Genomic DNA, 23,354 nt, shown 5'->3' on the forward strand with positions numbered 1-23,354 from the left:
TATGCATGGGTGTATGTGGACACCTCTGTCAGTAAAGCCGACATGTGGGTTGGCCTGAACCAAGTGTGATTAAGATGTAATTAAAAACCACATGGTGATGGGAGGAGTGCTCAGTCAGTAAGCTAACATACAAATGACAGAAAAGACTGGCACATCCAAACTAGTGTGAATAGGAATTACACCTAATCACACTTGGTTCTGGCCAACCCATATGTAGGCCTTGCTGACAGAGGTGTCCACATTCACCCAGGCATACAGACATTGGCCTTTGGTAAGTGTTCACATTTGGACAGGGGGGTCAGGGACCCATCAGATTAATGAGACCACCTTGACGATGGTTGATGGGCTCACACTATTTGGCCAAATTCTGTGCAAAGCGTCTCATATATATTTTTCCTAATGTTCAAAAAGCAATTTTGCTATTCATATTTCATGTATTTCATATTCGACATGCTTTGGCACGATAGAGTGCAACCTTTTTTTGTATAGTGTTTCAGGTCAGGCAGTTATGTACGGATGTACAGAAATTTGTAGTATTATGGAAGATCTGTAAAATTTCCTGACATTATTTTATTAAATACTTGTTGTAACCCCTATTAACGAATATCATTTGGGATCATCTTATACAATGCAAGACTGTCACATTCTTCATTATTTCTCTGAAAACTTAGTGAAAAAAAATGACAATTTAGTGCTTCCATCTTCTTGTCATTAGGGTGTATGGATTATTTTTTTTAATTTTAACTGAGGACTTCCTCTAGTTACCTCTGCCCCACTGATTCTGGAAACGTTTTAAACTTTTTCTTCTGTGCCCCTCCTTTCAAAAGTTATGCCCTCCAGTAATAAAAAGTGTAAATTTTCCCTTCAACCAAGTGGGCTTGTACCACAGAACTTCTTGGTGGGCATTTGACATTTCTCCTCTGATGGTGGCCAATCAAAACATGGGAAATTCTGTGGTATACGTCCAGTTGGTTGATGGGAATATTTGCACCATTATTACAGGAGATGGGGAAATGTGCATGACTTTGGAATGGAGGGGAACATAAGAAAAATAACAAATGTTCCAGGATCACCAGAGTATCGACATTCAGAACAGGTGATCAGTTTAAAAGAGTTCCTCTGAGAACGAGCACAAGGGGGAGGGTTCTCCAGCTCAAGTTCTCTGCAAAATGGGTATACGTACTCAGTGAAAAGATTTATTCCATCTCATGTCAGGGTTGCTCCTCGGCTGAGAGGGGTATGTGTGCTCATCACCACAGCGCAGCTGAGATAGAACTTGAGCTCAAGGACAGGTAGTAATGCGTCTATCACATCGTTTCTTGTTTCAGTAAAAACTGAATCATGACTAGTGTAAATAGGGCCTAAAAAGAAGCTCTGGAATTGTCATTTTCTAGAATACATCTCTTAAAATGTGCATGCATGTATGTATGTATAGAAGCAATAATATACTATACGTAATGTGAGGACTATAAAATAGGAAAAAACAAAAACACTAAAGACATTCACCTTTATTACATATGCATTCAAGTTATATTATATTCACAATGAATTCCGGCATAAATAAGCCAAAACCACCCCCAAACAGATCACATTCACAACAACCTTACATGATACGGCCATACTAAATAACAGGATATACATGGGGCCCAGTTAAGAAACTAGTTCAATGTATAGAACCTATATGTTTACAGTAAAAATTATCCATTCTCCAAACAGATATAGATATTAATATCAACATATTAATGATTATTTTATATTAATTGTATCACTTAATTTTGAGCAGAATTAAGCATGCTGACATCATCCATTTATACCACACGGACTGACAGCCTCCCATATAAAGCACGAGTCCCCACACTGACATCCCCCACATATGGTACGAGCCGCCACACAGCCCCCCCATATACGGTACGAGCCGCCAGTCCCCCATATACAGTACAAGCAGCCATAGTCCCCCCCCATATACAGTACGAGCAGCCACACTACCCCCATATACGCTACCAACCACCACACTGCCCCTTATATACAATATACAGTACAAGCAGCCACACAGCCCTCCATATACAGTACGAGACGCCACACAGCCCTCCATATATGTACATCCCAGCGGACCATGTCACACGATGGGATGGGATGTATGGCCCAGCAGACAGTGCCACATATGATCGGATGAGTTGCACAGCTTCGCTCATTCAGATATCTGTAATAAAGGGACCTCTGAAAGACTTTATTGCCAACTTCTGATGTGCTTTCCAGAAGTTGTGAATCCTCTTCAAATGTCGCTGCACACACAGACGTCTGAATGAGGCGTTATGCTGACATAGCATAGAAGAGTCAGCGTTCAGGGCCCGGCAGTATGATCATTTCTCTACTGTGCTCTGAACATTGTGGTAACGGCGTCGGTGAGCACAAGTCGGCAGGCTTCCGATCTGTTCTCACCGCAGGAAGAAGTCTCTGCTGCTGCACTGCTCTCCTTGTTCAAAGCAGCCCTGCAGCGGGACGTCCTCTAGTGGCGAGGACAGCTAAGTAGCTTGGTATTAATAACACAATACCAGGCTGTCCGACATGTACTCACCACAGCAGCCCTGGACCTCCTTACACCGCCTCAGCCGGTCATTTACATGCAGTGTCCACCTTTTAGTTCAGAGCATTGATCTAGACTAGACCAAAATGGCACCTGGCTTCCCACACAGCTGGAACCTGCTCGGCCAAGGAGGTGTGCCTTGGTCAGAGCTGGAGGTAGCCACAGTGTAGGAGATTAGGTCAGACACCAACAGCAGTCTCCTATGCCAAGGACTGCCATATTTGCAATGTGTAAGTGTTCTTCTGGACAAACACAGAAAAAACAATCAAAAATACCAACCCCCATCAGATGCAGGAAAATAAACTGTTTAAACAAAACATTTCATTTTGTATTAATTATATAAACAACAATTAATACAAAAGTAAAAGTTGAGAGACATTCCCTTTAACTGAGTGTTCAAAGAATGCAAGTACGGTAATCTACCGTCCTGGTGGGAGGTTCAATCCCTTGAGAACTATATAGAATAATGTTGTTGTTCCAAAGAGATTGACGATGGAGTAAGATCTACACCACCACCGGTTATGCAAAAGTGGGAAACAGAATCCATGCTTGTCCTATGTGCTGTATGCAAATACCACCCCTCCCTTTAGGACTTTCCATCCTTCACTGCCTTTGTGTTCTCTTTTTTTGGACACAAGGGGTGAATACTCATACCGAGTGAGTGAGAGGACCCAAATGAATGCTAGCCCACAGGACGACAGACTAGAGCAACCAGATGTGTCCACATATGAATGGTCATCTCCTGAACATTCTGTCCTGATGAAGGGACTTCATGCAAACTGTGTCTTTCACCTGGGTTAAAGGGAATCTATGAGTAAAATCAACCCTCCTAGGCCATCTATACGGGTACGCAAGTCATAAGACGAACACGACAACACCTTCATATCTGCGATCCGATGAAAAGTTCTTTAGAAATCCATGCTTTTCTTATATGCAAATGACCTGAAAAGCTCTGCTGCAAAGAAGGCTCATCAGGCTCATTATGTGGGTAGAATGTATGGGCTCCTGGTAGGTACCCCCATGTGACATCATACCCATCAGGAGCTCATACATTCCAGTATCTACCCCACCAAATATCAGACATTTGTCAGCTGTATAACTTAGTTTCAGTGGTATTATTTGTGGGTTATATTTCACTTCTCTTAGTTTATCAGCCTCACGATGGGGATTATTGATACACGCAAAGCCTGGAAACTAACTATATAGCCTTATCGCAACTGCTAGGAGCTGGTGTTTAGGAGCCGAACATACCCATAATACCACCCCCTTCACCACCTCCTGCTGCAGGACATATCTAGAGGATAAAGCTAATGTTACCCCGATACCATCACACGCTATTCCACCCTTGGATGCCCAGCCCGCAGTGACAGGGTCTGGAGTCCTCAGTATGGAACCTCCTGTTGTCTACACTTTCCTTACTAGCTAAGGGGAAACTACATGACTCCACAAATTGAAGGAGCTACAACGAGCACACCTATGGTCCCTCCAGCTTTCTGAGGTGAATCCAGTCAGGATGGGACACTTTACTACTCCAATAAGTCACCTTGTATGGGCGGTTTTTCTTATCTTTACAACTGGCATGTTGCATTGGGCTATCTGGACTGGTTCGTTTTGGGAGCGGAATCATACAGAGGTCCGACTGATCCATAGGCCCCATTCACCCTGAGTATTTGGTCAGTATTTTACTTTTACAGTATCTGTAAGCCAAAACCAGGAGTGGGTGATAAATACAGAAGTGGTGACGTGTTTCTATTATACTTTTCCTCTGACTGTCCCACTCCTGGTTTTGGCTTACAAATACTGAGGTAAAATACGGACCAAATACTGAACGTGGCCTCAAGGAGACTATATATATTGTGCAAGTGTTCCCACCTAGAAAGAATGGAGAGGACTGATTTTTATTGTATGTACACTTCAACTGTGAGACAGCATCTAAAAATAAAAACAAAATCGAAATGTATGATTTTAACATAATTTGTATTTTATTGCATGAAATATTTGATACAATAGAAAAACGGAACTTAATATTTGGTACAGAAACCTTTGTTCGCAATTACAAAATCCATGTTTCCTGAAGTTCTTGACCAAGCTTGCACACACCGCAGCAGGGATTTTGGCCCACTCCTCCATACTGATCTTCTCCAGATCTTTCAAGTTTGGGGGCTGTCACTGGGCAACATTAAGTTTCAGTTCCCTCCAAAGATTTTTTTATTGGGTTCAGGTCTGGAGACTGGCTAGGCCATTCTAGGAAATTGAAATGCTTCTTACGGAGCCATTCCATAGTTGCCCTGGCTGTGTTTTTTAAGTTATTGTCAAGCTGGAAGACACAGCCACGACCCATCTTCAACGCTCTTGCTAAGGGAAGGAGGTTGTTGGCCAAAATCTCACGATACATGACCCCATCCATGTTCCCTTCAATATGATGCAATCGTCCTGTCCCCTTTGTAGAAAAGCACCCCCAAAGTATGATGTTTCCTCCACCACGCTTCACAGTTGGGATGGTGATCTTGTGGTTGTACTCAGTCTTCTTCCTCCAAACACGTAGAGTAGAGTTGATACCAAAAAGTTCTCTTTTGGTCTCATCTGACCACATGACCTTCTCCCATGCTTCCTCTGGATCAACAATATGGTCATGTGGAACTTCAAATGGGCCTAGACAGGTGCTGGTGTGAGCAGCGGGATCTTGCATGCTCTGCAGGATTTTAATCCATGACGGCGTAGTGTGTTACTAATGGTAATATTTAAGACTGTAGTCCCAGCTCTCTTCAGGTCATTGACCAGGTCCTCCAGTGTAGTTCTGGGCTGATCCCTGACGTTTCTCAGGAATTAAGTTCTGTTTTTCTATTGTATCAAATACTTATTTCACGCAATAAAATGTAAATTAATTATGTAATCATACAATGTGATTTTCTGGATCTTGCTTGAAGATTCTGTCTCTCACAGCTGAAGTGTATCTATGATAAATTACAGACCTCTCCATTATTTGTAGGGGGGAAAACTTAGAAAATCAGCAGTGTATCAAATACTTATTTTTCCACTGTATATAGTGTGCTTTGTGACAGACAACTCAGCGCTGCTACATCTGCCTAGTACATCCTGATTCAGCAAAGATAACAGGCGTCTTGATCTGTTTGGGCTTTTTATGCCGGGATCCATTAACCCCTTCCCGACCTTTGACGCCACGTAGGCGTCATGAAAGTCGGTGCCAATCCGACCCATGACGCCTATGCGGCGTCATGGAAAGATCGCGTCCCTGCAGATCGGGTGAAAGGGTTAACTCCCATTTCACCCGATCTGCAGGGACAGGGGGAGTGGTAGTTTAGCCCAGGGGGGGTGGCTTCACCCCCTCGTGGCTACGATCGCTCTGATTGGCTGTTGAAAGTGAAACTGCCAATCAGAGCGATTTGTAATATTTCACCCATTATAACGGGTGAAATATTACAATCCAGCCATGGCCGATGCTGAAATATCATCGGCCATGGCTGGAAATACTAGTGTGCCCCCACCCCACCCCTCCGATCGCCCCCCCACCCCCCCGATCTGGCCGGTACACTGCTCCGGCTCCCCTCCGCCCTGTGCTCCGCTCCCCCCCGTGCTCGTGTCCGCTCCCCCCGTGCTCCAATCACCCCCCCGTGCTCCAATCACCCCCCCTGCACTCCGATCCACCCCCCCCGTGCTCCGTTCCACCCCCCCGTGCTCCATTCCAGCCCCCCCGTGCTCCGTTCCACGCCCCCCGCGCTCCGTTCCACCCCTCCCGCGCTCCGATTCCCCCCCCCGTGCTCCGATCCCCCCCCCCGTGCTCCGATCCCCCCCCCGTGGTCCCCCCCCCACCCTATCATACTTACCGATCCAGCCGTGGTCCCGTCCGTCTTCTCCCGGGCGCCGCCATCTTCCAAAATGGCGGGCGCATGTGCAGTGCGCCCGCCGAATCTGCCGGCCGGCAGATTCGTTCCAAAGTGCATTTTGATCACTGAGATATAATCTATCTCAGTGATCAAAATAAAAAAAATAATAAATGACCCCCCCCCCCCCTTTGTCACCCCCATAGGTAGGGACAATAAAAAAATAAAGAAATTTTTTTTTTTCCACTAATGTTAGAATAGGGTTAGGGTTAGGGGTAGGGTTAGGGTTAGGGGTAGGGTTAGGGGTAGGGTTAGGGGTAGGGGTAGGGTTAGGGGTAGGGGTAGGGTTAGGGGTAGGGTTAGGGTTAGGGCTAGGGTTAGGGTTAGGGTTAGGAATGTGCACACGTATTCTGGTCCTCTGCGGATTTTTCCGCTGCGGATTTGATAAATCTGCAGTGCTAAACCGCTGCGGATTTATGGCGGATTTACCGCGTTTTTTTCTGCGCATTTCACTGCGGTTTTACAATTGCGATTTTCTATTGGAGCAGTTGTAAAACCGCTGCGGAATCCGCACAAAGAAGTGACATGCTGCGGAATGTAAACCGCTGCGTTTCCGTGCAGTTTTTCCGCAGCATGGGCACAGCGATTTTTGTTTCCCATAGGTTTACATTGAACTGTACACTCATGGGAAACTGCTGCGGATCCGCAGCGTTTTCCGCAGCGTGTGCACATACCTTTAGAATTAGGCTATGTGCACACGGTGCGGATTTGGCTGCGGATTCGCAGCAGTGTTCCATCAGGTTTACAGTACCATGTAAACATATGAAAAACCAAATCCGCTGTGCCCGTGATGCGGAAAATACCGCGCGGGAACGCTGCGTTGTATTTTCCGCAGCATGTGAATTCTTTGTGCGGATTCCGCAGCGTTTTACACCTGTTCCTCAATAGGAATCCGCAGGTGAAATCCGCACAAAAAACACTGGAAATCCGCGGAAAATCCGCAGGTAAAACACAGTGCCTTTTACCCGCAGATTTTTCAAAAATGGTGCGGAAATATCTCACACGAATCCGCAACGTGGGCACATAGCCTTAGGGTTAGGGTTGGAATTAGTGTTGTGGTTAGGGGTGTGTTGGGGTTAGGGTTGTGATTAGGATTATGGCTACAGTTGGGATTAGGGTTAGGGGTGTGTTGGGGTTAGTGTTGGAGTTAGAATTGAGGGGTTACCACTGTTTAGGCACATCAGGGGTCTCCAAACGCAACATGGCGCCACCATTGATTCCAGCCAATCTCGTATTCAAAAAGTCAAATGGTGCTCCCTCACTTCCGAGCCCTGACGTGTGCCCAAACAGTGGTTTACCCCCACATATGGGGTACCAGCATACTCAGGACAAACTGCGCAACAATTACTGGGGTCCAATTTCTCCTGTTACCCTTGTGAATCTAAAAAAATGCTTGCTAAAACATAATTTTTGAGGAAAGAAAAATGATTTTTTATTTTCACGGATCTGTGTTGTAAACGTCTGTGAAGCACTTGGGGGTTCAAAGTGCTCACCACATATCTAGATAAGTTCCTTGGGGGGTCTAGTTTCTAAAATGGGGTCACTTGTGGGGGGTTTCTACTGTTTAGGCACACCAGGGGCTCTGCAAACGCAACGTGACACCCGCAGACCATTCCATCAAAGTCTGCATTTCAAAAGTCACTACTTCCCTTCTGAGCCCCGACGTGTGCCCAAACAGTGGTTTACCCCCACATATGGGGTATCAGCGTACTCAGGAGAAACTGGACAACAACTTTTGGGGTCCAATTTCTCCTGTAACCCTTGGGAAAATAAAAAATTCTGGGCTAAATAATTATTTTTGAGGAAAGAAAACGTATTTATTATTTTCACGGCTCTGCATTATAAACTTCTATGAAGCACTTGGGGGTTCAAAGTGCTCACCACACATCTAGATAAGTTCCTTTCAGGGTCTAGTTTCCAAAATGGGGTCACTTGTGGGGGGTTTCTACTGTTTAGGCACATCAGGGGCTCTGCAAACGCAACGTGACGCCCGCAGAGCATTCCATCAAAGTCTGCATTTCAAAACGTCACTACTTCAATTCCAAGCCCCGGCATGTGCCCAAACAGTAGTTTACCCCCACATATGGGGTATCACCGTACTCAGGAGAAACTGGACAACAAATATTGGGGTCAAATTTCTCCTGTTACCCTTGGGAAAAATAAAAAACTCTGGGCTAAATAATTATTTTTGAGGAAAGAAAACGTATTTATTATTTTCACGGCTCTGCATTATAAACTTCTATGAAGCACTTGGGGGTTCAAAGTGCTCACCACACATCTAGATAAGTTCCTTTGGGGGTCTAGTTTCCAAAATGGGGTCACTTGTGGGGGGTTTCTACTGTTAAGCCACATCAGGGGCTCTGCAAACGCAACGTGACGCCCACAGAGCATTCCATCAAAGTCTGCATTTCAAAACGTCACTACTTCACTTCCGAGCCCCGGCATGTGCCCAAACAGTGATTTACCCCCACATATGGGGTATCAGCGTACTCAGGAGAAACTGGACAACAACTTTTGGGGTCAAATTTCTCCTGTTACCCTTGGGAAAATAAAAAATTGTAGGCTAAAAGATCATTTTTGAGAAAATAATTTTTTTTTTTTTTTTCATGGCTCTGCGTTATAAACTTCTGTGAAGCACTTGGGGGTTCAAAGTCCTCACCACACATCTAGATTAGTTCCTTTGGGGGTCTAGTTTCTAAAATGGTGTCATTTCTGGGGGATCTCCAATGTTTAGGCACACAGGGGCTCTCCAAACGTGACATGGTGTCCGCTAATGATTGGAGCTAATTTTCCATTTAAAAAGCCAAATGGCGTGCCATCCCTTCCGAGCCCTGCCGTGCGCCCAAACAGTGGTTTACCCCCACATATGGGGTATCAGCGTACTCAGGACAAACTGGACAACAATATTTGGGGTCCAATTTCTCCTATTATCCTTGGCAAAATAGGAAATTCCAGGCTAAAAAATCATTTTTGAGGAAAGAAAAATTATTTTTTATTTTCATGGCTCTGCGTTATAAACTTCTGTGAAGCACCTGGGGGTTTAAAGTGCTCAATATGCATCTAGATAAGTTCCTTGGGGGGTCTAGTTTCCAAAATGGGGTCACTTGTGCGGGAGCTCCAATGTTTAGGCACACAGGGGCTCTCCAAACGCGACATGGTGTCCGCTAACAATTGGAGCTAATTTTCCATTCAAAAAGTCAAATGGCGCGCCTTCTCTTCCGAGCCCTGCCGAGTGCCCAAACAGTGGTTTACCCCCACATATGAGGTATCGGCGTACTCGGGAGAAATTGCCCAACAAATTTTATGATCCATTTTATCCTACTGCCCATGTGAAAATGAAAAAATTGAGGCGAAAAGAATTTTTTTGTGAAAAAAAAGTACTTTTTCATTTTTACAGATCAATTTGTGAAGCACCTGAGGGTTTAAAGTGCTCACTAGGCATCTAAATTAGTTCCTTGGGGGGTCTAGTTTCCAAAATGGGGTCACTTGTGGGGGAGCGCCAATGTTTAGGCACACAGGAGCTATCCAAACGCGACATGGTGTCCGCTAACGATGGAAATAATTTTTCATTCAAAAAGTCAAATGGCGCTCCTTCCCTTCCGAGCCTTACCATGTGCCCAAACAGTGGTTTACCTCCACATGTGAGGTATTGGTGTACTCAGGAGAAATTGCCCAACACATTTTAGGATCCATTTTATCCTGTTGCCCATGTGAAAATGAAAAAATTGAGGCTAAAAGAATTTTTTTGTGAAAAAAAAGTACTTTTTCATTTTTACGGATCAATTTGTGAAGCACCTGGGGGTTCAAAGTGCTCACTATGCATCTAGATAAGTTCCTTGGGGCGTCTAGTTTCCAAAATGGGGTCACTTGTGGGGGAGCTCCAATTTTTAGGCACACGGGGGCTCTCCAAACGTGACATGGTGTCCGCTAAAGAGTGGAGCCAATTTTTGATTCAAAAAGTCAAATGGCGCTCCTTCCCTTCCAAGCCCTGCCGTGCGCCAAAACAGTGGTTTACCCCCACATATGAGGTATCAGCGTACTCAGGATAAATTGGACAACAACTTTCGTGGTTCAGTTTCTCCTTTTACCATTGGGAAAATAAAAAAATTGTTGCTAAAAGATAATTTTTGTGACTAAAAAGTTAAATGTTCATTTTTTCCTTCCATGTTGCTTCTGCTGCTGTGAAGCACCTGAAGGGTTAATAAACTTCTTGAATGTGGTTTTGAGTACCTTGAGGGGTGCAGTTTTTAGAATGGTGTCACTTTTGGGTATTTTCAGCCATATAGACCCCTCAAACTGACTTCAAATGTGAGGTGGTCCCTAAAAAAAATGGTTTTGTAAATTTCGTTGTAAAAATGACAAATCGCTGGTCGAATTTTAACCCTTATAACTTCCTAACAAAAAAAAATTTTGTTTCCAAAATTGTGCTGATGTAAAGTAAACATGTGGGAAATGTTATTTATTAACTATTTTGTGTCACATATCTCTCTGGTTTAACAGAATAAAAATTCAAAATGTGAAAATTGCGAAATTTTCAAAATTTTCGCCAAATTTCCGTGTTTATCACAAATAAATGCAGAATTTATTGACCTAAATTTACCACTAACATGAAGCCCAATATGTCACGAAAAAACAATCTCAGAACCGCTAGGATCCGTTGAAGCGTTCCTGAGTTATTACCTCATAAAGGGACACTGGTCAGAATTGCAAAAAACGGCAAGGTCTTTAAGGTCAAAATAGGCTGGGTCTTGAAGGGGTTAAGAGTACATCATAGTGTGAATACATATTTAATAAAGGTGAATGATTCTAGTGATTTTTTTTTTCTTCCTGTTGCTGAATATAATGATTGAAACAAAATGGATAAAGTCGGTTTCACCTTCATATAATCGACACTTTTGCTCCGTTTCAGCTGTTTAACAGCCCACAGATAGTTTGAAGGAATGATGAGATTTCTAAATTCTCCGAGATCACAGTTCTCCGTCTTTAGATGACCTCCCATGCAGTCATCATGAACGGTCCGCTGACACCAGATACACCTATAGCAACAGAATAGACAATTATTATACAACACGAAGATGGTACAATCTGCCCCATAATGTAGGAACGCACGGAGCGCTGCAGGCAGTAAAGTAGGGAGCGCTGCAGGCAGTAACGTAGGGAACGCTGCAGGCAGTAACGTAGGGAACGCTGCAGGCAGTAACGTAGGGAGCGCTGTAGGCAGCAACGTAGGGAGCAACGCAGGGAGCCCTGCAGGCGGCAACGCAGGTAGCGCTGTAGGCAGCAACGCAGGGAGCCCTGGAGGCAGCAACGTAGGGAGCGCTGTAGGCAGTAAGGCGGCAACGTAGGGAGCCCTGTAGGCGGCAACGTAGGGAACGCTGTAGGTGGCAACGTAGGGAGCCCTGTAGGCGGCAACGTAGGGAGCCCTGTAGGCGGCAACGTAGGGAATCCTGTAGGCGGCAACGTAGGGAGCCCTGTAGGCGGCAACGTAGGGAATCCTGTAGGCGGCAACGTAGGGAGCCCTGTAGGCGGCAACGTAGGGAGCCCTGTAGGCGGCAACGTAGGGAGCCCTGTAGGCGGCAACGTAGGGAGCCCTGTAGGCGGCAACGTAGGGAACGCTGTAGGTGGCAACGTAGGGAGCCCTGTAGGCGGCAACGTAGGGAGCCCTGTAGGCGGCAACGTAGGGAATCCTGTAGGCGGCAACGTAGGGAGCCCTGTAGGCGGCAACGTAGGGAATCCTGTAGGCGGCAACGTAGGGAGCCCTGTAGGCGGCAACGTAGGGAGCCCTGTAGGCGGCAACGTAGGGAGCCCTGTAGGCGGCAACGTAGGGAGCCCTGTAGGCGGCAACGTAGGGAGCCCTGTAGGCGGCAACGTAGGGAGCCCTGTAGGCGGCAACGTAGGGAGCGCCGTAGGCAGTAACCCAGGGAGCGCTGTAGGCAGCAATGCAGGGAGCAAGGTCTTTGTTGTTCTCTACGGTATTATCTAATATCATTACAAGTAGAGTAGATGAGTATTGACTTGTAGGCCCTGGATATGTCCAATGGGTGGGGGCCCGGAGATCCACCCCTGCCCCTCCCCCGATGTCCCCACTGACATGAAGCATGTGACATTGCGCTAAGCCGGGTAATTAAAAGAAGAACCGCAGGTGGCGGAGATGTCATCCATCAGCCAAGGATTACCAAGGTGGCGGATGGGTGCTGAGACCATCTGTAGTAATAATGGTGGAGAAGGGGACGTCACATGTACGCGTTATGTAACCAGCATGCTGGGCCGTGTAGTCCTCCCCCGCAGAGCACACACCTGGAGTCGCACAGCTTGGGCTGGCTCCCGCACTGCTGCCCGCACACCACGCACTGGCTGCACAGGGGCACGTTGCCGCGGACCCAGTGGTGGCCGATGCCGCCGCGCCCCATCACCTCCTTGCACGGGAAGCGCTGGCCGGCTCTCCGCACGCACGGCTCGTCCGCGCACACGCCGCAGCACAGGCAGCAGGCCCCCCGCAGGATGTGCAGCTCGCACACGGAGCAGTACGTGGGTCTGCCGAAGAGGTCCGTGTCCTGCCAGCTGTGCCTGCCGTCCTCCGCCAGCCTCCTCCGCCGAGAGCGGCGCACACTGCACCACAGGGTGATGAGCACGGGGATGGTGACGGCGCACACCGTCCACACCGCCAGGCTCAGGCCGCGCTCCCCGCCCGCCGCCTCGTCCATGGCTGACACCGCGGTCACGACATCTGTCAGCAACGGAAACTCCACCGCTTCCGACAGTCACTGCTGGGCAGATGCTGCACGGGCTGCGAGGGCGATGACGTAAGAGTCACATGATGTGCGGGTCACATGACCGATCAGGAAGCGGGGACGGAGGAGAAGAGGAGGATGATGATGCATGGCTTCACAGAAATCATGGGGACCCCCATCAGAAGACCTAGCTGCCTCCCACCCCAAAGGGAAAAATCTTAGGTGGAATATGTGGGGGGCAGCATGAAGGCTGCAGTCACACATGTGCACAGTGTCGGTGTGCTGCCCAATAACCAGACAGCACAAGGACTGGATCTAGTCCGACATCTATTAACGTAAGGGATCCGTATGTGTGAGTGCAGCTTAGGCCGGTTTCACACGTCAGTGTCTCTGGTACGTGTAGTGACAGTTTTCAAATGAATGGGTCTATGCACATGTCAACGTGTTTTCACGGACCATGTGCAAAACAGACATGTCCGTTTTTACCCAACACAGAGACATGTCCGTTTTTACCCTAACACACGGGCTGCAAAACGTGCCACACATGCACACAAAGAACAGTGCACACTGTCCTCAGTGTGCATGGACAGCCACCGGGGAAGCAGCGCTACTGTAAGCGCTGTTCCCCAGCGTGTGGTCCGTTGTCCCCTGCTCTGCCGGCAGCAGCGCAAGCAGGTGACAGTGAATGAAAGAAAAGCCCATACCTGTCCAGTGTACAGTCAGTCCCACGCTGTAATCCATATCTGGGGAATGTACAGTTTACAACCGGGAGTGCTGCTAATGCGACCGCCCCGGCTGTAAACTACTGGTGAAAGAATGAAATGGAGGGAGCGGAGCTTCAGTGACTAGCGGTGACATCACTGAAGCTGCGCCCCCTGCCGGCCTGAACTAAAATGAACTTTTCAGCGTGGGAAAATCAGCTGGCATATATTGTTGGTTTATTATTTTGACATTTTTTTCCAGGAGATTGAGGGCTTCGCTTGGAATGGCAGACTAATAAAGATGGAAAAATTGTGTATATTGATTTCATTAAAAGACTTTTTTCTTACTGTGTGATGTGTTTGATTAACCCTTTAACAACTATAGGAATGGAACTATATTACATATAGTAATGGAGAGGTGTCTTATTGACGCCTCTCCATTACTAAGACGGCTTAATGTCACCTTACAATAGGAAGGTGACATTAACCCCTCATTACCCCACTTGCCACCACTACAGGGCAAGTGGGAAGAACAGGGCAAAGCTCCAGAATTGGAGCATCTAATAGACTCCTTGCAGATGTTGTCCTTGCAGATGTTGAGTTTGCGTGGGTTTCCTCCAGGTACTCTGGTTTCCTCTCACATTCCAAGGACATACTGATAGGGAATTTAGATTGTGAGCCCCATTGGGGACAGCGATGATAATCTGTGCAAACTGTAAAGTGCTGCAGAATATGTTAGCGCTATATAAAAAAAAGTAAAAGATATTTTCTTGGATTGTGGGGCAGTGGCCAATATGGTGGATGGACAGTTTGGCCGGACTCATGGCTTCTCTTGTGTTCTGGCATAACACATCCCCATATTTTCTATTGATTCTGGTCAGGGGTGTTTCACACAGGTGGTTCATAATTTAGGCCTTCACATTAAGGTCCTTCATAAAGAACACATTTCTTTCTATGTGCTTGAAGGTCTTCCTACTCCTATTGTACTGGATCTCCAGTGGTTAGTTACGCATAACCCAGTTGTAGTTTGGCAGTCTAGGGTGAGGGAAAAATGGAGTGATTTCTGTTTGAATAACTGTCTTAATACCTCTCCCTTCCGTTTCCACCAAAACTCTACCCTCTTTTCTGTCCAGTTTTGAGGAGGTGTTCTCTGAAGAGGGGTGCCAGGAATTGCCTCCTCATCTGACTTATGACTGTTCCATGAAGGGACACGTCAGACCTTCCTCTTCCCCCGTTGCTGCAGGTTTCTTTTTTGTAAAAAAAAGACAAACAGCTGGAAGTCTGTGTCCTTATATGGATTTTTGTGAGTTAAATCGGATTACCATCTGTGAAGAAACCAGAGTATATCTTAATTACCCAGAAGACTATGTTATTGCAAACCAAAAAGAATTGACTTTTTAACTGTATATTGGCTTGTGGATTTAAGTGTTTATGTCATGTGCATCAAGAAGACCGACTTGCAAACTGATATACTATTTAACATACTGTGTAGGTACCGTCACACAGTGGCATTTTGATCGCTACGACGGCACGATTCGTGACGTTCCAGCGATATACTTACGATCTCGCTGTGTCTGACACGCTACTGCGATCAGGGACCCCGCTGAGAATCGTACGTCGTAGCAGATCATTTGAAACTTTCTTTCGTCGTTAAGTGTCCCGCTGTGGCGGCATGATCGCATCGTGTAACAAAGGTGTGCACGATATTGTATACGATGTGCGCATAGTAACCAACAGCTTCTACATCGCAAACACGTCATGAAATTATCGCTCCAGCGTCGTGCATTGCGAAGTGTGACCGCAGTCTACGACGCTGGAGCGATAATGGTGCGATGCTGGAGCGTCACGGATCGTGCCGTCATAGCGACCAAAGTGCCACTGTGAGACGGCACCCTTAGTCTGTAATAGTGACTTGTACATAGTATGTGTTCATCTTTGTTTATTGTGTGCTGATATGCTAAATGTGTATTGTATTCTGTAACCAGTTTGTTGACTTCGAAGGTAGATAAGGAAAGGCTGTCAGGGGGACTGAAGGACACTGGGTATTTCTAAAAATAGCTTACAGGCCTCGGGTATAAAAAGACTCATAGAGCAGATCTCATAAACACAGAGCTACCAGCCGGACATTCTGCAAAACACCCAATGGACGAGAGAGAGGACTGCAGCCAATACATCATGGCACCATCACGAGGGACAAGGAACTATGATTCTATAGGAATCAACCTAGGGGTTTTTGGCTCCTTTTGGAAGTACACAGATCTGAGCCAGTTACCATCTCTGAACCATGGATATGTTTGGAGAAAGCCAGGCTTTGGGACCTGCTGGTCACCTGATTCCATGGAGATGGTTGGATAAGCCAGGTGGTGACTCGTGTCAACTGGCTTTAAAGCCAGGTGGTGACTCTCGTGTCAACTGGCTTTAAACCTTGTATGGACTCTATGGACTGTTCGCGGTCATCTCCCAACGCTTGTCGTTACCTCTTCTCTGTGTGTGTATCACAGGTGGTATAGCGACCCTGGGAGCTCTGACGTCATGTCAACTGGCTTTGGACCTTGTACGGACTCTATGGACTGTTCTCTGTCATCTCCCTACGCTTGTCGATATCTCTTTGTGTGTGTATCACAGGTGGAATAGCGACCCTGGGAGCTCTGACGTAACATTTACCAAAATCTAGGCATGTCAGTGGAAGGGTGAGACCCTGTACTGTGCACTATCTTGGGGGTAATTGCTGGGATTGTTCTGTTTGCTATTGGGTGTTGTGGTTCAGTAAATTTTGCCACACTGTTTTACCCTAACCCTGTGTTGTCTGTGTAGTGTATTGCCCACGGGGAGATAGAGTGGTCGTTCAGTAGTATAAACCCTGGTCCATGCAGTCTTGCTAAAAGCAGTCAGGCCAGCAAATGAGAGCACCCACTGACCCAGTTTCTCCACACCATCTGAGATCCTTATCCCCTTCTGCTCATCCCAGATTTGTTTAATCAGATTGTTGGGGCAAAATGGTTCTCCAAATTGGACCTTCAGGGTGGCCTATAATCTAATTAGAATCAGGGAAAGGGATGAGTGGGAAACAGCGTTTAACATCCCTGAAGGGCTTTTCGAAAACCTGATCATGCCATTTGATTTGACTGATCCGCCGTTTTTCAAATTTTATCAATCAAATCAAATTTTATCTGTCATCTTTTGGGCAAATTTGAGATTGTATACCTCAATAACATTTCAATGTACTCACCTGATTTTGGGACACATTAGGGACATGTCAGACAGAATGTCCATCAGACGGTAATCCTGCATACAGAGAAGTGTATCTCTCTACTGGATTCGGCTTGACCTTTTATGAACAACTGAGTTACACCCACACCCCCCCCCCCTTGATTACCTCACGTGGGCAAGGTCGTGGATCCTTCTCAGCCCCTCAAAATTTGATGAAATTCTCATCTTATGCGATAAATGCTCTCCGGATGATCGCAGAAGTTTATGATCTCCGCCATATTTTTTATTGGTGTTACCCAGAGATCAAATATTGCATAACTGGTGTCAGTTATATGGCCACTATTGATTTGGGGCTTATAGGCAGGTGTCACAGTTATGAACAAACATGCATTTTCTTCCCCGATTCCTCCTGTAGCTGAAAATGTATGCCCATCACTATCAGATCTACACAAACTCCAATATTCATAATTTTCTACTCTAGATCACAGAAATTCTTGCAGTGATCTGCTGTGAAGACACTAAGCTTGAACTAAGATGACCTCATCACTGGCATTTTCCCATGGTCTTGAGGTCACCACAGTTCAGCCTGGCTAGGAACCTCGATGACGTCACTGACGCTCCGCTCGCAGCAGTTCAGTCACTAGTGGTTCTCAGCCTGGACGGTCGCATCTTGACACCGTCCAGGTTGAAAACTATTTATATCCCAGACATGGATTACGGCGTGGGACAGAATGACCAACAGGTGAGGGATATTATTTTTTTATTTTTGGTTTATTACAGGAGAACGAGGGCTTCGGTGGAATAGACGTTAGGTGAGTATAACTGTGTTTGTTATTTTTAAATAAAAAAGGAAAAGTGTGTTTTGTTTTATTTTAATAAAATACTTTATTCTGGCTGTCTTTATTTACCATATAAGTATAGGATTAGTAATGGATAGGTGTCTTATAGACACCTCGCCATTACTAAGCTGTGGACTTGATGTCATCTGACAATACAAAGGTGACATCAACCCCACAAATATTAACTCCACTTGCCACCGATACAGGGCAAGTGGGAAGAGCTGGGCAAAGCGTCATCTAATAGATTTGCCTTTTCTGGGCAGCTGTGGGCTGCTCTTTTTAGGCTGGTGGGGCCTATATCCATGGCCCCTTACCAGCCTGAGAATACCAGCCCTCAGCTATGAGCTTTAGCAAGGCTGGCTGTTAAAAATGGGGATATGCAGTTTTTTTTTAAATTATTTACTTAAATAATTTAAAAAAAATGTGGGGACCCTTCTATTCTTGATAACCAGCCTTGCTGAAGCTGACAGCTGAGGGTTGCAGCCCCCAGCTGTGAGTTTTGCCTGACTGGTTATAGAAAATACGGGGAACACACGCTGGGTTTTTCATTATTAAATTATAGCGCAGGCGGCGGGTGAGGAATACCCTTATCATCCGCTCCTGCTGTCACTGTTATTAGCGGCAGCAGGTGCAAGTTGATGGGAGTAATAGTCCCAGAAGCCCCCACCTGCTGTCATCGTTCTGACTTGAATATAACTCATCATCATTCTCTGCTTGCGCCGTTTGCCGGCAGAGCAGGGGAGAATGATGAGAGCCGTCTTCAGCACCCGGCGCCGGGGAACAGCGCTTACTGTAACGCTTCTTCCCTGACGCCGATGCGTGTCACCCAGATGACATCCATGTGTGTTCTCCATGTGCACGTGTACGGGGTGATTTGCGGTCCGTGCTTATGGTAAAAAACGGACATGTCTATGTGTGGGGCACACAAACACTATGTGTGTCGGTGTCTCCAGTACGTGTGAACCACTTGTACCAGAGACACAGACATGTGAAAGAAGCTTGGGGGTGAATGGCTCTCTGCTGCCCCCTATCATCTAGACAACTATGCGATGGACCGACGATCAACAGAGGAGGCTGCAGGTTGTTGTTTCAACTAAAAAGGCCGGTTATCGGGAAGCTAGCAGTGAGCCTATAGTATATACACCTCAGAATCCAAAACATGGAATATATGCTTATACCCCGGATACAGTCACTGCGAACGCTGCCATCACCAGTCATTTATACAGGCTGACTGGTTGCCTGGTTCTGGTAGCATATAGCTTTCAGGAGTGTAGTTTACAGAACAAAAGAAACAACTATTACATTTTATATTTAATCCAAAACTATAGTGTTTATAAAAACAGATACAAAAGATTCTACAAAGGGGACAAAACAATACAGCATATACAGTTACATAAAGTAAAATGGATAAAATAAAAGAAACTACACCGATCACAGATATGATTCAGCCTAGCGAAGGAGAGCACTTTGTTTGAAGAACATCCATCAGATGGGAATCACGTATACGCAGAAGTATATTTCTCTACAGGTTCCAAGATCATAATTCGGCATGACCTTTTATCATCATCTGAGTGATGACCTCACGTGGTGCCGGGTTGTGGGTTGTACTCGGCCCCTCAGAATTTCATGAAATTCCCAACTTATGCAAAGCTTCTCTCAGGAGGATTGCACCAGTTTGAGATCACTGCCATGTTTTTTATTGGGATTTTACTGTTACTCAGAGATGAAACTCCAATATTCATAATTTTTTTTCAGAGACATAAAGTCTGGACTGGCTATTGTAGCATTTCCCTTGCAGGAAAACAGTGTCATTTGAATTCAAAATGCATTTCCTGGGAACAAAGACACTTTCACTTTGCTATTTACCTGTAAACACAGGTACCCTATTGTTTTCCAGCCCTCTGAAAAGAGGTCTCCTGTCTCAATTACCTGTCCAAACTACAACTCTTTATCTATGTACAAAAGACATCCTCTTTGGTACTACTGTGGTCTTTTTGTCCTAACATGAGCTCCTGCATGTTAAAAGTGAGATTTCCTGCTCCATTATGTCCATTATACTAATCTGAGTCTAGGAGATTCAAACTGTCAGCTGTTTTCTTCCTCACTGGAAATATGCTTGAGAGGGAAGGACAGGGGGAGGACCCCCTTGACTGGGGGCTTAGAGATTTTAATATTTTCGTTCACTGGTGCCAACACTTTCGCCTAGGACCAGCGGTGGATACCGTGTCCGCACGTGCCACTGAGGCACGTTGCACTTAACCCTATATATGCACAGGTCTGACAACCCTTGCCCCACTTTTTCATGTCACGGAACGTTTAATGATCTAGTGATCTCCAACCAAGATTATTGGTCCACCTGATCTAATAACCTTACTTTGTTCTGTAACCGATGAAGGTCTGATGTAAGACCGAAACGTTTTGCTTACTACTAGTGTGGACAACATTAAATTATCTGATCACTTAAGTTGATTGCCGAGGCTCTTAAAGGGAACCTGTCACCTGAATTTGGCGGGACTGGTTTTGGGTCATATGGGCGGAGTTTTCGGGTGTTTGATTCACCCTTTCCTTACCCGCTGGCTGCATGCTGGCTGCAATATTGGATTGAAGTTCATTCTCTGTCCTCCGTAGTACATGCCTGCATAAGGCAAGATTGCTTTGCGCAGGCGTGTACTATGGAGGACAGAGAATGAACTTCAATCCAATATTGCAGCCAGCATGCAGCCAGCGGGTAAGGAAAGGGTGAATAAAACACCCGAAAACTCCGCCCATATGACCCAAAACCAGTCCCGCCAAATTCGGGTGACAGAGTCCCTTTAATATATGTTAATGGTGTGGGAATCTAGTCTGGCACCTACAAAAGCTGTGCACACGCCTATCTATTCAACACTTTCGCCTATGACTCTACACTAATAATTGTGTTTCCATCAGTACTGTGTGCTACCCGTGCTACCCGTGATCACTGCATCATATGTTACATGTTAAATCACAGAACATGTGTAGAGTAAAGACTTTCATACTTTCCTTAGATTTAGTAAAAACGAATTGGAAGCATTTACCTAAAAGAAGGAAGCATAAACTACACCCTAAACTTATTTAAGTGGCAAGTAATTTGCGACCGACTGGAAACGTTACACATACTAAACAAATTCCTAAAATCTTTGCACGTATTCCCAAACTCCTGAGCACCAGAGAAAAAGCTCCAGCCAGGGAAGGGAGGTGGGATTTTAGCTGACGTTGAGTCTTTAAGAGGTCTAATTCTTCATAAGTGATATTCATTCCTAAATAAGCGTCCAGAGGAGAGGGAAGAACCAAAATGAAGTTTTTTGTTGCACTGATCACTTTTGTGGTTCTCCTGGCAATTTTTGCAGGTAAGCAAATTCTAATGAAGAAGAGAGCTACATGTCCATTAGTTTGACCAATGTTTTTTTATTTAATTCTATGTATTTTTTTAGTATTTATACTTTAAAGTATTAAGTTTGTTTGTATTAACATCATTTAATATAATATTACATTTAAACATCTTTATGATTATTCTGTATTACAATATACAGGGGAATGGAAAGTATCTTTGTAAGCAAGTGGTCAGAAAAACACCTGCAGGCAGAGAATCAGATATCGAGAGGATATAATGTCTGACCTGGGGGGGGCACATAGTTTACATTATTTAGCATTGGTGCTAAATATGTGTCATGCTACTCTGTCTTTTTATTGCTCCTCAGCATTTTCCAATCTCTTGTCACTTTGTTTTAGAAAAACAGTGAAGGTCACACCTGGTGCCAGGCTCCGACTGGCCCACAGGAGCATAGGAGAAACCTCCGGTGGGCCCCTGTGCAAGAGTGGGTCACCATTCTTAAATGAGCAGTACTTGGCACAATACAGTTGATTTACTTTACCGTATACATACGAAGTCAGAATCTTATTCATTTAACAATCTACCCAGCTCAGTGTTATATAAATTTGTGATTGAGGATAATGTCACATTTGCACGTAGCTGAAAAGTGGGGCCCTGGAACCCTAGTCCTACACTAGTTGGTGCCATATCCTTTTTGAAACTTGTTCTGGATCCAATATATCAGATCACAAATTGACACTTATACTCTTATGCTACAAAAGTCAGAGACATCTCTCTTTTTTGTAAAAAACATCAAACAAATGAAAGCCAGCTTGGTCCATTCTGTAGCCCATCTTGTTCCGTTGCTTCTCTAAATCAAACTATGAGCTGCTCAATCGTCTCAATCACTGACCAGATTGAAAATTCTATTCATGTCATGTGGAACCTGATTTCTCAAGAGAGGAGCTCTTCTCTGAAAGAAGACTTTTGTCCATTCATTTTTTTTAACAGTCTTAAGTCAACACACTGTAGAAACAAGCCTTCCCTGTTGGATCCTGATTTTGCATATTTTTTTCAACAAATTCTTTAAATGTTAGAACATTAATTATAAAGTAATGTCATATACTAATGGTATTCCATTCCATAGTATATTATTATTATTATTATTATTATTATTATTATTATTTCATCACTTTATGAGATGGGAAAACTCATTGAACAAATTGCAATTAAACTATTTTAATTTTCTGTTCATGGTGTGCTCTATTTTCTGCATCAGGTTCCCTACCCCATGACAGGGTGTTTTCTGTAATAGATTGTTCTCACTTTCCCATGCCAAAAAAAAAGTTAAAGCTTTATGGAAGATGCATTTTTTTGGGATCCATATTCCATTTTTTGTAGGAATTCATGCAATTAAAAAAGGGACTGGGCTGCTGCAATTGCATTGATAAGACACTTATCTTGCACTTATAGTTTAGCTCTACTTTGATTTTTGTCATTTTGCCAGCAGCAGTGATGCAATAATGACGTCTTTGGGATAAAATTAGCATGATCTACAAAAAGCAAAAGCAGATTTCAACATATCCTTAGAGGAAATTGCCATCTACCCTGTTGGAGTGGGCAGTTCCTATTGATCAGCAGTCTGTGAGCACTATAGGTGCTGGAATTTTGCTTCCTGTTCAGAATAGCTTGCCTCTCTGTTACCTCTATATACAGGCATAATTAATGCTTGTTCAATGAGACAAGTTATACTATTTGTCTTGCCAACTGTATTGGTCATTTACCTGATATTTTTAAATTCTTCATTAAGATTATTGATTACAGCAATCAATGCTGCTCTTCGTGCTTCAGGAAACAGACATATTTATTTGACTTGTTTGGGAATTTTTGATCGGAAAACTGAAATTGTCCTACAGAACTCATGGACATACATGTCTACCTCAACTGCCATTAAAAATAAAATACCAATGCCATTAAATACTATTGGATCCTAATTAATACTGTCTTAACATGTCAATGTTTATCCTCATGGTGTCATCTCTTGAGCTAGTGGGTA

General features: G+C 44.9%; 2 protein-coding genes across 2 annotated transcripts in view; one reads left to right on the forward strand and one right to left on the reverse strand.

The window, feature by feature from the left end:
- The window catches only part of DGKE (diacylglycerol kinase epsilon), a 49,444-nt gene extending 36,201 nt beyond the window's left edge, over nt 1–13,243 (reverse strand). The window contains exons 1-2 of the mRNA XM_069752443.1: nt 12,784–13,243; nt 11,363–11,522 (exon numbers count right to left, since the gene is read on the reverse strand). Coding sequence (XP_069608544.1) covers nt 11,363–11,522; nt 12,784–13,190 — 567 coding nt within the window. The 5' untranslated portion in view covers nt 13,191–13,243. The remainder of the gene's footprint in view (nt 1–11,362; nt 11,523–12,783) is intronic.
- An 8,004-nt stretch (nt 13,244–21,247) lies between these two features.
- The window catches only part of C2H17orf67 (chromosome 2 C17orf67 homolog), a 76,970-nt gene continuing 74,863 nt past the window's right edge, over nt 21,248–23,354 (forward strand). Inside the window, exon 1 of the mRNA XM_069755756.1 lies at nt 21,248–21,335. Coding sequence (XP_069611857.1) covers nt 21,281–21,335 — 55 coding nt within the window. The 5' untranslated portion in view covers nt 21,248–21,280. The remainder of the gene's footprint in view (nt 21,336–23,354) is intronic.

This window comes from Ranitomeya imitator, chromosome 2 (genome assembly GCF_032444005.1).
Source record: "Ranitomeya imitator isolate aRanImi1 chromosome 2, aRanImi1.pri, whole genome shotgun sequence".
In the NCBI taxonomy this organism is placed as follows: domain Eukaryota; kingdom Metazoa; phylum Chordata; class Amphibia; order Anura; family Dendrobatidae; genus Ranitomeya; species Ranitomeya imitator.